The 13865-nt window shown below is 47.5% G+C and overlaps 1 protein-coding gene across 7 annotated transcripts in view; it reads right to left on the bottom strand.

Moving 5' to 3' along the window:
* SLC43A2 (solute carrier family 43 member 2) overlaps nt 1-13865 on the bottom strand; it is a 46873-nt gene that overhangs the window by 23753 nt on the left and 9255 nt on the right. For 5 of the 7 annotated variants that reach the window (XM_053567749.1, XM_053567746.1, XM_053567750.1 and 2 more), the window contains exons 3-5: nt 12209-12416; nt 9702-9757; nt 7925-8001 (exon numbers count right to left, since the gene is read on the bottom strand). In XM_053567749.1, the coding sequence (XP_053423724.1) occupies nt 7925-8001; nt 9702-9757; nt 12209-12416 (341 nt within the window). The remainder of the gene's footprint in view (nt 1-7924; nt 8002-9701; nt 9758-12208; nt 12417-13865) is intronic. The other 2 variants (XM_053567752.1, XM_053567751.1) reach the window with 1 other exon arrangement.

Here is a 13865-nt window from a genome sequence, read left to right as displayed (position 1 = left end):
GTGCTGTATGGCAGGTGTTCTGACTCACAGCTGCACTGGCAGGTGGGGAATGCACCCCTCTCCAGCTCTTGGGTGCTCCCCACAGTCACCCTGCGGCTTTTGGGGCAGGGGTGCCTTTTCTGAGGATTGGGGCTGGAGTGGGCAAAACCTGCCCTGCTGGCCTGGGGCTGCTTGACCTCTGTGAGGCCTCACTCTCACAGGGCAACCTGTGATTCATTCCCTCTCAGCCTCTCAGCTGTACCATAAACAGGCCTGGCTGCGTGACCTTCCCAGAGGGGAAAACAGCAGCTGCAGGCCCCTCCCCTGGCATTCTGGCCACAGAGAATGGCCAGCCACCAGACAAGAGTCCCCAGAGGACAAGACCCTGTGACAATGAGAATGCGCTGTCCCCTTCAGAGAACTCTCTCTGCCCAGGAACCCCGAGGGCAGGCCATGGGACTGCTGGCAGGCAGGGACAGAGGACCACTGTGAAACACCCCTGGTACTGGCTTTCCAAATCCATGGCCTCCTGCATCCAGCCCTCAGGGAGATGCCAGTGCAGCCTGGGCAGGCTGGAGAGCTGAGCAGTCAGGCTAAGCAGCTGGCATTCTGGCCCTCAGGCCCCTTCCAGAGGGGAGCGTTGTCCTCGGTGGCTGCTATACACACTCACAGTTCTGTACCACTTGTAAAGGTCACGATTCAGGTACCTGTCTGGGCAAGCCAACTCAGCAAAGGCGGGCTATTTCCTAACCCCAAACAAGTAGGTCCTCGTGGTCACCTTTCTGCTTCACTGCTGAAAGGGTAGGAAAGGGAGCAGTCCCCTCCTCTGGCCACCTTCCCGACCTTCTCAGCCAAGTTAAGTCTAGCCCTGCTGATGCCACTACACTTTCTGTCTACCCCAAATGTATCACGTGCTGGAGCAGATTCATGAGGCAGAACCCTCTGAGGAGTAAATTCTTCCCAAGCCAATGGCAATCAGCTGACTGCTTTGGGTTCCCAAGGTCCAGGGCAGAAATAGAGGAAGGTGGAGAGGCAGAACCAGCACTGGGCGCAGGGACAGTCCTGATCACCTGGTATCTGGGCAGAGCTGGCTGGGACGCACTGTAGGACCCTCTCCTGCTGTAGACAAGAGATCTCTTGAGCAGGAATGCTAACTCCCCTCCCCATCCTGCACTGGAGACATTTGCTCCCCTGCCCATCTCTCAGGTATTTGGAAGAGGGGTGTGTATTATGTTTGCTTCAAATTCAGATCCCATCTCCCATGAGCCCATTTCTTCCAGATTTAAAGTCAGACTTCATTTGAATCAAATGGGAGGAACCGATAAAGAGATTTTTCATTAAGGATCTTGGCAACACTGTGTAACCCCTTTTCTAAGAAGGATTCAGCTCAGAACTCCCTGTCCCGCCCACATACACAGGGGTCAGAGTAATGAAGTGGAAAAGACATGTTCACAATTTTGGCTGCATCTGCTCCCATCTCTAAGCAACCCAGGCCCTGGATTGTGGGGTGGCGGCCCAAAGACGCCACCTTAGTCGCTGGCCGGTGTTTGTGCTCCAGCTGGTGAAGCGAGTTAAAAGGTTGTACAAACGCAAGTCATTGGGCAAACAGATGAGAGTGTGCCATCCAGATGTCCAGGGGCAAGGCTGTGGCTCCACACTGCGGGGAGGGCTCTGCACCCGTGCACTGACCTGGTACCCACCATCCAGGGATCCCACACGCTGGCCCAGGTCACCTGGCATAGAATCCACCCTTGCCCCTGTAAGCCTCTACTCCAGAGGAAAGACCCACCTGTGAGCAAAACAGACCTTCAGGCTCCGGAGGGAGGACTATTGGCCATCTCCCCTCCAGACTGTGAAGAAAAGGCTTTTTGCCAACTTGAGGCCCCCTCTCCACCAATGGAGGAACAGCTCACAGCCCTTGACCATCTTTATTTAGACCTCAGCCCATGCGACACCAAACCCCAGGTTACAGCTTTCATGGCAACACATTCCCCCAGATTCCTAGGTTATCACAGAGCAATTATCCTTAGCCCCAAAGCAGTGGCAGGAGATCAGATTCATGAAACTCCTAAAGGCAACCCTGAAGACTCCTTTGTCCCCCAAATTAGAACATGGGTGGGAGACACAAACAGAAAGTGCCATTGTGCTGCTTGCTCGGTTCTGCTTTTTAAAGGCCTGGGCTGTGTCAGAACGAGATTTAGCTCTGCTCAGCAGAAACTCCTCTGGTCAGCCCAAGAACATTGCCCAACTGCTCTGGCCCTGTCCTTGCTGACCTGCGTCTCATTCTTGTTTCAGAGTCTGTTGTCAAGAGTAGGTGCTAGAGCCCTCATCAGAAGCTGCACAACACAGGGGAATATCCAAGGAGACTCCTCCAGGATCGGGTTGTGGAGCGGGAAGGAGATGACTTGGGAAGTATATAAAGAGCTGCCGGCCTGTGCAATTGGAGGGGCTGTGGGGTGGGTGTCAGACCCTGCCCTCAGACGGGGAATGGTGACTTTGCAGCTTCTTGGAGTCTCTAAGACAAGAACTGGTGATTTTTTTCCAGGGAGGGCCAGATAGTACATATTTTAGGCTTTGCAAGCCATATGCTCTCTGGCACACCTACTTAAGTCTGTTGTTATAGCACAAAACCATCCATGGACAATACATAAGCAAATGGGCCTTGATTGCTGTGCTCTGAAAAAACTTTATTTACAAAAACAGGTAGTATGCTGGTAGTCCCAGCTACCCAGGAGGCTGAGGCAGTGAAAGACTTGAGCCCAGGAGTTCAGCTTGGGGCAGCTTGTGTGGTTTGCTGACCCCTGCACTAGGGTAACAATGGGGCTGTGAAGGACAAGTTACCAAACTCTCTTAGACAGATCCCTGGTAACCAGACGCTTTAAATGGTGATCAGGGGAATCTCTTGGCTGGTCACTGTCTGGCCTGTGTAGCCTTTTGCCTCCCAGTGGGAGAGCAAGGAGCTAATAGATATGCTCTTGCCACAGGTTTTTAACTTTTTATTTTATTTATTTATTTTTGAGACAGCTTCTTACTGTCGCCCTGAGTGGGTACCATGATATCATAGTTCACAGCAACCTCCAGCTTCTAGGCTTGACCTATCCTGCCTCAGCTTCCTGAGTAGCTGGGACTGCAGGTAATGGGCCACTAGGCCCTGCCAGTTTTTTTCTATTTTTAGTAGAAATGGGGTCTCCCCTTTTTTTTTTTTTTTATAAATTTCAAATTAATAAGAGGGTACAAATGCTTAGGTTACATTGTTTTCAACTCTAAGGTAAAGTTCAAATTGTAGTTGAGCCCTTCACCCAGGTGGCATGAACAGCCTCAAGTTGTGCACATTAGGTGAGATCCTGCCAATTGCCCTCCCTCCTGCCAGAGTCTCACTCTTGCTTAGGCTGGTCTCAAAATCCTGAGCTCAGACAATCCTCCTCCCTCGGCCTTCCAGAGTGCTAGGATTACGGGTCTGAGCCCCTGCACTCAGCCTGCCAGGTTTTTTTTGCCTGATGAAAGCAGTAGATCCTCCTCCCAAAATGCCATATACATGACCTGTTGGCATATAATTGCAAGGAGGTGTGTGACCTCTTGGAGCCTATTCATGGAACATATAGAGACCTAACAACCCCAGAGGCAGACCCTTTGCTCACTCAAAAACAGAAATAGGTTTTTTTTGTATATGAAAGAGCTCTTCCAAATCCTTACAAATAAATAAAGAAATAAAGAACCCTTCAGAAAAACAGACAAATGACACAAAGAAGCAATTCACAGAAGAAACAGAAATGACCTCTAAAGAGGTTAAACAATCCTCTGTCTCACTAATGATTAGAGAAATTTTAAAAATCATATCATTTTTCACCAGATCAGGTTGGCTAATATTTAAAAGGTGAGTGATACGGTGTTAACGGAGGTATGGGGAAACGGGCACCCGTTTACGTGCTGATAAGCTTGTATCAGCAAGTAACCCTTTTAGACCATGTAACAGGACATTTTAAATTTTAAAACATGCTCATCTTGTAGCCTAGCAATTCCACTTCCAGGAATTTATTTTGCAAAATACATGTACAGGGACGTTCATTTCAGCAGCATTCATAAATTGTAAAAATTGGAAACCAACCCAAATGTCCATTAGTAGGAAATTGGTTGAATAAATTATGGCACATCTATATTAAGGAATACCGTGGAACTGTTTAATAATGAGATACATCTCTAGAGTTTAAAATAAATAAGGCATATCTCTAAGTACTGATAGGAAAAGACGTAAAAGATAACATTAAATGAAATAGGCAATTCTTTTTTTTTTTTTTTTTTTTTTGGTTTTTGGCCGGGGCTGAGTTTGAACCCGCCACCTCTGGCATATGGGACCAGCACCCTACTCCTTAAGCCACAGGCGCCAAAGAAAAACAAGACTGGGTGCAGTGGCTCATGCCTGTAATCCTAGCACACTAGGAGGCCCACGTGGGTGGATTGCTTGAGCTCAGGAATTCGAGACCACCTTGAGCAAGAGGAAGACCCCGTCACTAAAAATAGCTGGGAGTTGGGTAGCGCCTGTGGCTCAGAGGAGTAGGGTGCGGCCCCATATACTGGAGGTAGTGGGTTCAAACCTGGCCCAGGCCAAAAACTGCAAAAAAAAAAAAAAAAGCTGGGAGTTGTGGCAGGCATCTGTAATCCCAGCTACTTGGGAGGCTGAGGCCAGAGAATCACTTAAGCCCATGAGTTTGAGGTTGCTGTGAGACATAATGCCACAGCACTCTACCAAGAGTGACAAAGTAAGACTCTATCTCCAAAAAAAAAAAAAAAAGAAAAGAAAAACATTGAGGGCGGCACCTGTGGCTCAAAGGGGTAGGGTGCCCGTCCCATATGCCAGAGGTGGCAGGTTCAAGCCCAGCCCCGGCAGAAAACAAAAAAAAAAGAAAAGAAAAGAAAAACATTGTCATATGCAGATTAAAAAAATATACTGAAGAAAAATATAACAGTAGGCTTATATATATATAAATATATAACAGTAGGTTTATATAATAGTAGGTTCTGACCTGATAACAGTAGGTTTTAGTGTACAGTTTATATTCTCAAATGTTGAATATTGACAACAAAAACATTTTTATTTTATAATCATAAAAAATAAGAAAAGGGGGCAGCGCCTGTGGCTCAGTCGGTAAGGCGCCGGCCCCATATACCGAGGGTGGCAGGTTCAAACCCAGCCTCTGCTGAACTGCAACCAAAAAATAGCTGGGTGTTGTGGCGGGCGCCTGTAGTCCCAGCTACTCGGGAGGCTGAGGCAAGAGAATCGCTTAAGCCCAGGAGTTGGAGGTTGCTGTGAGCTGTGTGAGGCCACGGCACTCTACCGAGGGCCATAAAGTGAGACTCTGTCTCTACAAAAAAAAACAAAAAACAAAAACATTAAAAAATAAAAAATAAAATAAATAAATAAATAAAAAATAAGAAAAGGAACTCTGAATCTCTGATTCTGAGCACTACCCAATTAAAAAAAAAAGACAAGACAAAGAAGCCTTGCAGGCCTATTAAGTCTGTCCTAAAAGTTTCTTAGGCAACAATTGCACAGTTCATTTTAAAGGCTAATCCTAAAGGGGATTCGCAGTTGGGTGGTTTTACCCATTTAACTTAGGCTTTATTACAACAAAGCATCTTTCTGCATTTTTAAAGCATAAGCTCCTCAAGTTCAAGGATGATGTTTTTCTTTTATCCTAAAATTCAGACCTGCATAGCATGACTAAAATAATGAGAGTGATATCAGGCTTTTATTTTTCATCATGATGAAATCGTTGGTGCTTTTCACGCTGTAAAGAACAAACAGAACCGGGCGGCGCCTGTGGCTCAGCGAGTAGGGTGCCGGCCCCATATGCCGAGGGTGGTGGGTTCAAACCCAGCCCCCGGCCAAACTGCAACAAAAAAATAGCCGGGCGTTGTGGCGGGCGCCTGTAGTCCCAGCTGCTCCGGAGGCTGAGGCAAGAGAATCACGTAAACCCAAGAGTTAGAGGTTGCTGTGAGCCGTGTGACGCCACAGCACTCTAACCCAGGGCGGTACAGTGAGACTCTGTCTCTACAAAAAAAAAAAAAAAAAAGAACAAACAGAACCACAACTCCCTGTTTCCCAATTTACACAACTTAATAGAATTTGTGTACTTTTGACAGTTTGAACGTATTTTTCACAGTTTTGAAATCTGTTTTCCCTGGGAATTTGAGAGAGCGAAAACGTATTCATTTTTCTTTTAAATCTACCTGGTTAAAAAAATAAAATAAAAATAGAGCAGTGCCTGTGGCTCAAGGAGTAGGGTGCTGGCCCCATATACCAGAGGTGGTGGGTTTGAGCCCAGCCCAGGCCAAAAAAATAAAACTGCAAAAGAAAAAAAGAAAATCTGGAGCAGCGCCTGTGGCTCAGTGGGTAAGGTGCTGGTCCCATATACCGAGGGTGGCGGGTTCAAACCCAGCCCTGGCCAAACTGCAACAAAAAACAGCCGGGCGTTGTAGCAGATGCCTGTAGTCCCAGCTACTGGGAGGCTGAGGCAAGAGAATCGCTTAAGCCCAGGAGTTGGAGGTTGCTGTGAGCTGTGTGATGCCACGGCACTCTACTGAGGGGATAAAGTGAGACTCTGTCTCTACAAAAATAAATAAATAAATAAAATAAAAATAAAAACAACCAAAAGAGTGTGCACTAAATCTCCCTGACACCAGCAGACGCAAATCAACTGGAATTCCCAGATTTATGTGTGTCGTCCACACCCTGTGGATACCCACCCCTTGAACATACCAGACATACCATCACGAGCCATGCTCTTCTCACCTAACATAGATGCCTCTGAACTTTCCATTTCCATAGATCTAGACCCAGACAATCCTTTCCACCAGGACAAAGCTAATAAGGCGAAGCGTAGGAAAGGTGAACAGAAAAGACATTGGTCATGGTCTCTGGCTCAGTGACTATAGGCGTGTTGTGAAGATGCTAGCACTTCTTCAAGCTCCTTAGAAGAGGAACAGACGTCCCCAGACCTCCGGCAAAGCTAAACAAGGTCCCAACCCCTGCAACCATGTGACTCCTGACTCCTTATCAGAAAGAGAAATCAAAGACCAGAGTGCACTGCAAATAATTACAGTAGGTATCATGCCTTTAAACTTTGTTAACCTTTTTCACAGGTAAACCGAGGCAGGCAAGAGTTCCCTGTAGGACAGAAGTCTCTCTGAAGAGCCTGCTATTCTCACTTCTTTCCCAACGGCCAACTCTGAATGGCACCTTTGCTTGACCAGGCAAGCCTCAGAGAGCTCCCTTCTTCCCTCGGTATGGGGGGATCTTTGTGATTCTTTTAATTTTCTTTCTTTCTTTCAACCTTTCAACCTATACTTTCCTTCAGCCTCCCCTACCTCAAAAAGAAGGATATTTTGTGACATCCTGATGCTCCAGATAAGGGGGCGCTCAGTATCCTGAGGAAACATCTCCCTCCTCAAATGGCTGTCTGTATCCTGGCATTTAGGAAACCAAGAAGTGAGGCCCCACAAGTGGTCCTCTGAGTTTTTCATTCAGTTCTAGACAAAGATAATGATTGGGGCTGGCTGATTCCAAAGGTTTGTTTTTAGACTTCACTGTTAACCAAAGCACCCGGAGATCCTGATGACAACTGCCATGGAAAATAAGAAAAGAAGTGGGTGGCAGCTTTCTGTCTCCCTGGTCCTGTCTTCCCTGGGCACATGGCCACTGAGCTGCTTCCTCGGCTCCAAAGCTGGGGTCCGAAGGCAGGAACCAGGTCACCCTGAGAGCCATGCTCTGCTGCCTACCACTGGCTATGCTGCAAGGTACTTTACCAGCAGCCTGGCTACTACTTGGGATGTCCAGGCATATCCAGACAAATAGAAGCCAAGGAAAAATAAACCAAGGGAAACGACCTCAAATTCACAAGCAGATTACTAAAATAGAGATGTTAAAAAAAAAAAAATCAATACTTACTGTTAATGAGGTAAAGGTCATGCACATCCCACCAAAGCCATTCAGAGACAGGGCAATGAAGATGAGAACCGAGAGAGCTGTAGGGAAACAGAAGGCTCCTAAGTGGGAACTACAGCTATGCTGCAGGGAGGTCAGGGCCTGGCCCGGTACCTGCAGGCTGAATGAATGATGAGCCCTCGGGGGTGGGGGAGTAACTGCCTGACTCCTGGGAGCTGGAAGAGCCTCTTTCTCACCCTCCTCTGCCCAATTCACAGAGTTCGGGCTCTTGCAAAATGTGTAGACCCATCCTCCTGTCTCTGTTAACATTAGCAGCAAGCAAGAAGCTTTGCTGAAGCTAAAAATAAAGGTTTCTGTAAATCAGTAGATGAGCCTGCCTAAGATTTTGGTGAAACTCAAATCTTGTTTTAGTGTCTCTTCTAAAAGCCCTTGAAGCAACAGCTGTACCTGTACAGGGTGATGGATTAAGGAGCTTCCAATCCATCCTTAAAATACTGGCCTGGGGGCGGCGCCTGTGGCTCAAGGAGTAGGGCACCAGTCCCATATGCCGGAGGTGTTGGGTTCAAACCCAGCCCTGGCCAAAAAAAAAAATACTGGCCTGGGTTATCTTGAGAGGACTCAGCTCACAACTTCTGTAACACACTGAGGATCACTCCCAGATGCCTGCAGCTGGCCTGGTTCTAATTTTTTTTTTTTTCTTTCTTTCTTTCTTTTTTTTTGAGACAGAGCCTCAAGCTGTTGCCCCAGGTAGAATGCCGTGGCGTCACAGTTCACAGCAACCTCAAACTCTTAGGCTTAAGCAATTCTCTTTCTCAGCCTCCCCACTAGCTGGGACTACAGGCACCAGCCACAATGCTTGGCTATTTTTTGGATGTAGTTGTCATTGTTGTTTGGTGGGCCTGGGTTGGATTTGAACCTGTCAGCTCTGGTGTATGTGGCTGGCGCCTTAGCTGCTTGAGCTACAGGCACCAAGCCTCTTTATTTTGAGAGTGTCACTCTGTCACCTGGGGTGAAGTGCTATGGTGACATCATAGATCTTGGGCTTGAGCAATCCCCTTCTCTCAGCCTCCAAGTAGCTGGGACTATAGCGACGTGCCATCACACTCAGCTAATTTTTCTATTTTAAGTAAAGATGGGGTCTTGCTCTTGCTCAGGCTGGTCTAGAACTCCCAAGCTCAAGCAATCTTCCCATCTTTGTCTCTCAGAGCGCTAGGATTATAGGCATGGGCCATAATGCCTGTCCTTTTTTTTTTGAGACAGAATTCTTGGGTTCAAGTAATCCTCTTGCCTCAGTCTCCACAGTAGCTCTTAATGAAGTAAAGGTCAGGCACTTCCACAATGCCTGGCTAACTTTTTCTATTTTATTTTAGTAGACAGGGGTTCTTGCTCTTGCTCCTGAACTCAAGTAATCCACCCGCCTTGGCCTCCCAGAGTGCTAGAATTACAGGTGTGAGCCACTGAGCCCAGCCTTGGCTTCTTTCTTAGAACTCATCTCTTAGGATGGCATCAATGAGGCCATCAGGGACTGACTTGGTTTGGCGATGAGAGTGTCACACGCCCTGGGAGCTTCTCTCAAACTTCTATCTGGGGCAGCTGCTCTCTGACCCAGCCATCCTTTTCAGGTCAATAACTGAGTGAAGACCTCTCACTCAGATTATTAGGTGTCTCCCCTAATTTGAACAGCAAGCACCAGGTCTAGTATAACATCCAAGAGCAGGGGAGCGCCCCTGAGCAATCTCTCCCTAGTTCTTGACAAAAGAATGGAGGAAAGTACACTCACAGTTGGGGTTACTCGCTCCATATGCAATCAACAAGCAGGAGACAGCAAAGCAGCCACTAAAACAAAGCAGAAGTAGCACACGATTTATAACTACTCTATTATTGATTGCTATTGTTAACGATGTTATCATTTTCAGAACATTTACATGCATTATTTAATTTAACAGTTGTTCAATTTTGGTGAAACAAAAAAAATAATAATTTAATAGAGAAGAATACTGGCCCCAATTTACTGATGAGAAAAATAAATCTCAGGCCGGGCGCAGTGGCTCATGCCTATAATCCTAGCATTCTGGGAGGCCCAGGTGGATGGATTGCCTGAGTTCACAGGTTTGAGACGAGCCTGAGCCAGAGCAAGACCCCATCTCTAAAAATAGCCGGGCATTGTGGCAGGCACCTGTAGTCCCAGCTACTCAGGAGGCTGAGACAAGAGAATCGCTTGAGCCCAAGAATTTGAGGTTGCTGTGAGCTGTGATGCCATAGCACTCTACTGAGGGCAACAAAGTGAGACTCTGTCTCAAAAAAAAAAAAGAAATCTCATAATAAAACTAAAACTAATTTCTCCAAGATCTTTTGCCTAGGGCGGCGCCTGAGGCTCAGTGAGTAGGGCGCCTGCCCCATATGCCGAGGGTGGCACGTTCAAACCCAGCCCCGGCCAAAACTGCAACAAAAAAATAGCCGGGTGTTGTGGCGGGCGCCTGTAATCCCAGCTGTTTGGGAGACTGAGGAAAGAGAATCACGTAAGCCCAAGAGTTAGAGGTTGCTGTGAGCTGTGTGACGTCATGGCACTCTACCCCAGGGCGGTACAGTAAGACTCTGTCTCTACAAAAACAAAACAAAACAAAAAAAAGATCTTTTGCCTAGTAAGTGGTTAAACTGAAATTCAAGCCCCAAAGCCAGACCTCATAAACTGTACTGCCCACTCTCCCCACCCCCACCCCAACCAAACCAGAGAGAGCCAAGGCTCTGAAGTAAGAAAGGGAACACTCATTCCTTGGGTTCCTATACCCACTTAGCCAGGACAGAACCCACTGGGCTACTCCCAAATTCTCTCCACTTGGCTCTGTCCTGGGAACCAAGGACTCTTCAGCTCTGAAGAGTAAATGGAATGGATCCTTCACCCACTCCCTTCACAGGCAACAGGCACAGATTTCACTCACTGCAAACCACTGCCTGGCAAGATGACCATTCCCACTGGGAACTGGGCTGGGACGACCCTGGCTGAGAAGGACTAGTGGCTTAGGGAATTGACCCTAAGTTTGACAGTAGAGCTTTTTTTTTTTTTTTTTGTAGTGGGGGTGATGTTTTGTTTCAAGAGACAGGGTCTCACTCTTTCACCCAGACTAGAGTTCAATGGAACAATCACAGCTCAGAGCAACCTCAAATTCCTAGACTCAAGCAATCCTCCTGTCTTAGCCTTTGAGTAACTGGAACTATAAGTACAAGTAACTGCCATAGTGCCTGGCTAATGTTTCTTATTTTTGATAGAAATGGGTTCTTGCTCTCGCTCAGGCTGGTCTCGAACTCCTGGGCTCAAGTGATCCTCCTGCCTTGCCCTCCCAAAATGCTGGGATGGAAGGCGTGAGTCAATGTGCTTAGCCAAGTCTAGAGCTTTATAAACCCAGGGACACACCCCCTGGGGGGGAGGTGTGCACAGGACGATTCATGAGGATTCCAATATATTAAGACTTCTATGTTATCACTTTTTTTTTGAGACAGAGTCTCAAGCTGTCGCCCTCAGTAAAGTGCTATGGCGTCACAGCTCACAGCAACCTCAAGCTCTTGGGTTAAGCCATCCTCTTGCCTCAGCCTCCCTAGTAGCTGGGACTACAGGTGCCCGCCACAGCACCCGGCTATTTTTTTTTTTTTTGTTGCAGTTTGGCCGGGGCTGGGTTTGAACCCGCCACCCTCGGCATATGGGGCCGGCGCCCTACTCACTGAGCCACAGGCGCCGCCCCCAGATATTTTTTTTGTTGTTACAGTTGTCATTGTTGTTTTAGCTGGCCCGGGCTGGGTTCGAACCTACCAGCCAGGGTGTATGTGGCTGGCGCCCTACCCACTGAGCTACGGGTGCCGACAGTATGTTATCATTTTTAATTTTATCCATTTTCATTTATATTTTTGTTATGTATCATGAAGCACATAAAACATTAAAAATGGCATATTCATGTATCATTCACAATTCCATGTGTTTATATTGAAGATACATGTTGAAAATTGTTTTTCTAGTGGAGGTATAAGGTCAAACAGACTTTAGAAACCAGTGCTTGTGATGACAACCAACTCCAGATCCTCCCAGGTCAGCATGAGGTCCTGTGCTTTCTCTACATAGTATTGGTATATAGCAAGGATCACATTAACTACTGATTTAGTGGCAGATGGGGTAGGAACCCCACTCCAGGCAGGCATTTAGGGAGCTGACAGCAGGCCCCAGGATTCCGTACACCAGGGAACTCAGCCCAGAAGGCCCACCTGCCCACCCCCTGATGTCCCGGGAACTGCACTGACCTGCCCAGCAGCCTGAGTTTCCTCGGGCCATACTTGTCCATGACGATGCCCAGGGGCAGGGTGATGGCGCTGAGCAGAAAGGAGCCCACGGTGAAGGCCAAATTTAGCATCTCATCCTGGGCCTGGCAGGTGAGCCAGTTATTTATCCAGGTCACCTCCTCGGGTTCCGGCTCTGCTGTGCCCCCCACCGTGCCATTGGTGATGTTCTCTGTGTGGAAAGGGAGGGAAACCTGACCTCAAGGTCCTGGTGGAGATTCTCAAAGGCCAGAGGGGCAGGTGCACATTCAGGGTCACCCCACTGGGAATGCCAGGTTGGCTCTTAGCCCCTTGAAAGGTAGGCCACCCCGCAGGTGGCTTGGATGTCCATTTGGTTCCAAACTGCCTGGAACAAAAATGCAGAGGTTCTTAACTTTTGTGGGAGGATGGACTCTTTGGAGAATCCAAAAAAGAAAGCTGTTCTCCAGAAATGCACACAAAATCTTGTCTACAATTTCAGGGATTTCATCTGTCCCTTGAAGCCATGATGAGCCCAAGGTTATGATTCCCATTCTAATCTTATACGGAAGAACAGTAGAACTCAGACCCAGCCTTGGCTGTGGAACCCTAGGCTGGCTAGAACTTTTTCAGCACCTCTGTCCATGGGAATAGTCTACAGCCAGTACAGAGAGACCTAGAGCACTTGGGAAGGACGAGCTGCTGATATTACCCTGGTTCTCTTCTGTCAGTTTAGGAAGACTGAGTGAGCCTCCTTGCCTTTGGTAGGGACAGCTGCTTTCTCAAACATAGAAGGCCATATGCCACTTTCCCCCCTCTCCTGATATTTTCATAGTATCAATTACCACATATACTGTGTCTTAGAATCTCTTTGGAAAGGTGTTTTTTGTGGGTTTTTTTTTTTCTTTTGAGACATTTTCATCAGTCTCATTCTTATTGCCCAGGCTAGAGTGCTGAGGTATCAGCCTAGCTCTTAGCAACCTCAAACTCTTGGACTCAAGTGATCCTCCTGCCTCAGCCTCCTGAGTACAGCTAATTTTTCTATTTTTTGTGGTAGAGATAGGGTCTCACTTTTGCTTGGGCTGGTTTGGGACTCCTGAGCTCAAGCAATCCTCCCGCCTCGGCCTCCTAGAGTGCTAGAATTATAGTCGTGAGCCACCACATACAGCCTGATGTTTGTTTTTTCTCATCTAAAATTACCTGCTTTCACATGTGAAGTGCACCTTTCTTATTTTTCTCACTGGGATCGTTGTGTTGCTGTCCCATGTGACCATACCAAGACCCCGTGGGGTGCTGAGTCTCCAAGTATGTTGGCCATACCTGAATTGTAATATCAGCTCTTAAGGGCTCCCTCCAAAGTCCCCCAGCATTAAAACAACACAAAAAAAAGGGAGTGAAAAGTGCTGGGATGGCTGAGGGCAGGAGTGGGGAGGATGGGCCAGAACGGCTAGTTAAGAGATGCTGACTAATCCTGCAGAGACAGGAGCAGACTTTGATTAGATGCGAGGTCACACTGGGAGAGTCAAGAAATACTTTCCTCCAGATAACTGCCTGCCTCCCAATTGCAGCCCTCTGGCGCCAGGGCTGTAAAGCTGAGGTTTGCAAAGGCTTGCCCAGGCCTCGAAGAGCTGCCCCAAGGTCAGCTGAAGTCACTGAAAATGAT

The sequence above is a fragment of the Nycticebus coucang genome, chromosome 18 (genome assembly GCF_027406575.1).
Source record: "Nycticebus coucang isolate mNycCou1 chromosome 18, mNycCou1.pri, whole genome shotgun sequence".
Classification (NCBI taxonomy): domain Eukaryota; kingdom Metazoa; phylum Chordata; class Mammalia; order Primates; family Lorisidae; genus Nycticebus; species Nycticebus coucang.
Note: the sequence above shows the minus strand (reverse complement) of the source record. Positions and strands in the feature narration are given on the sequence as shown.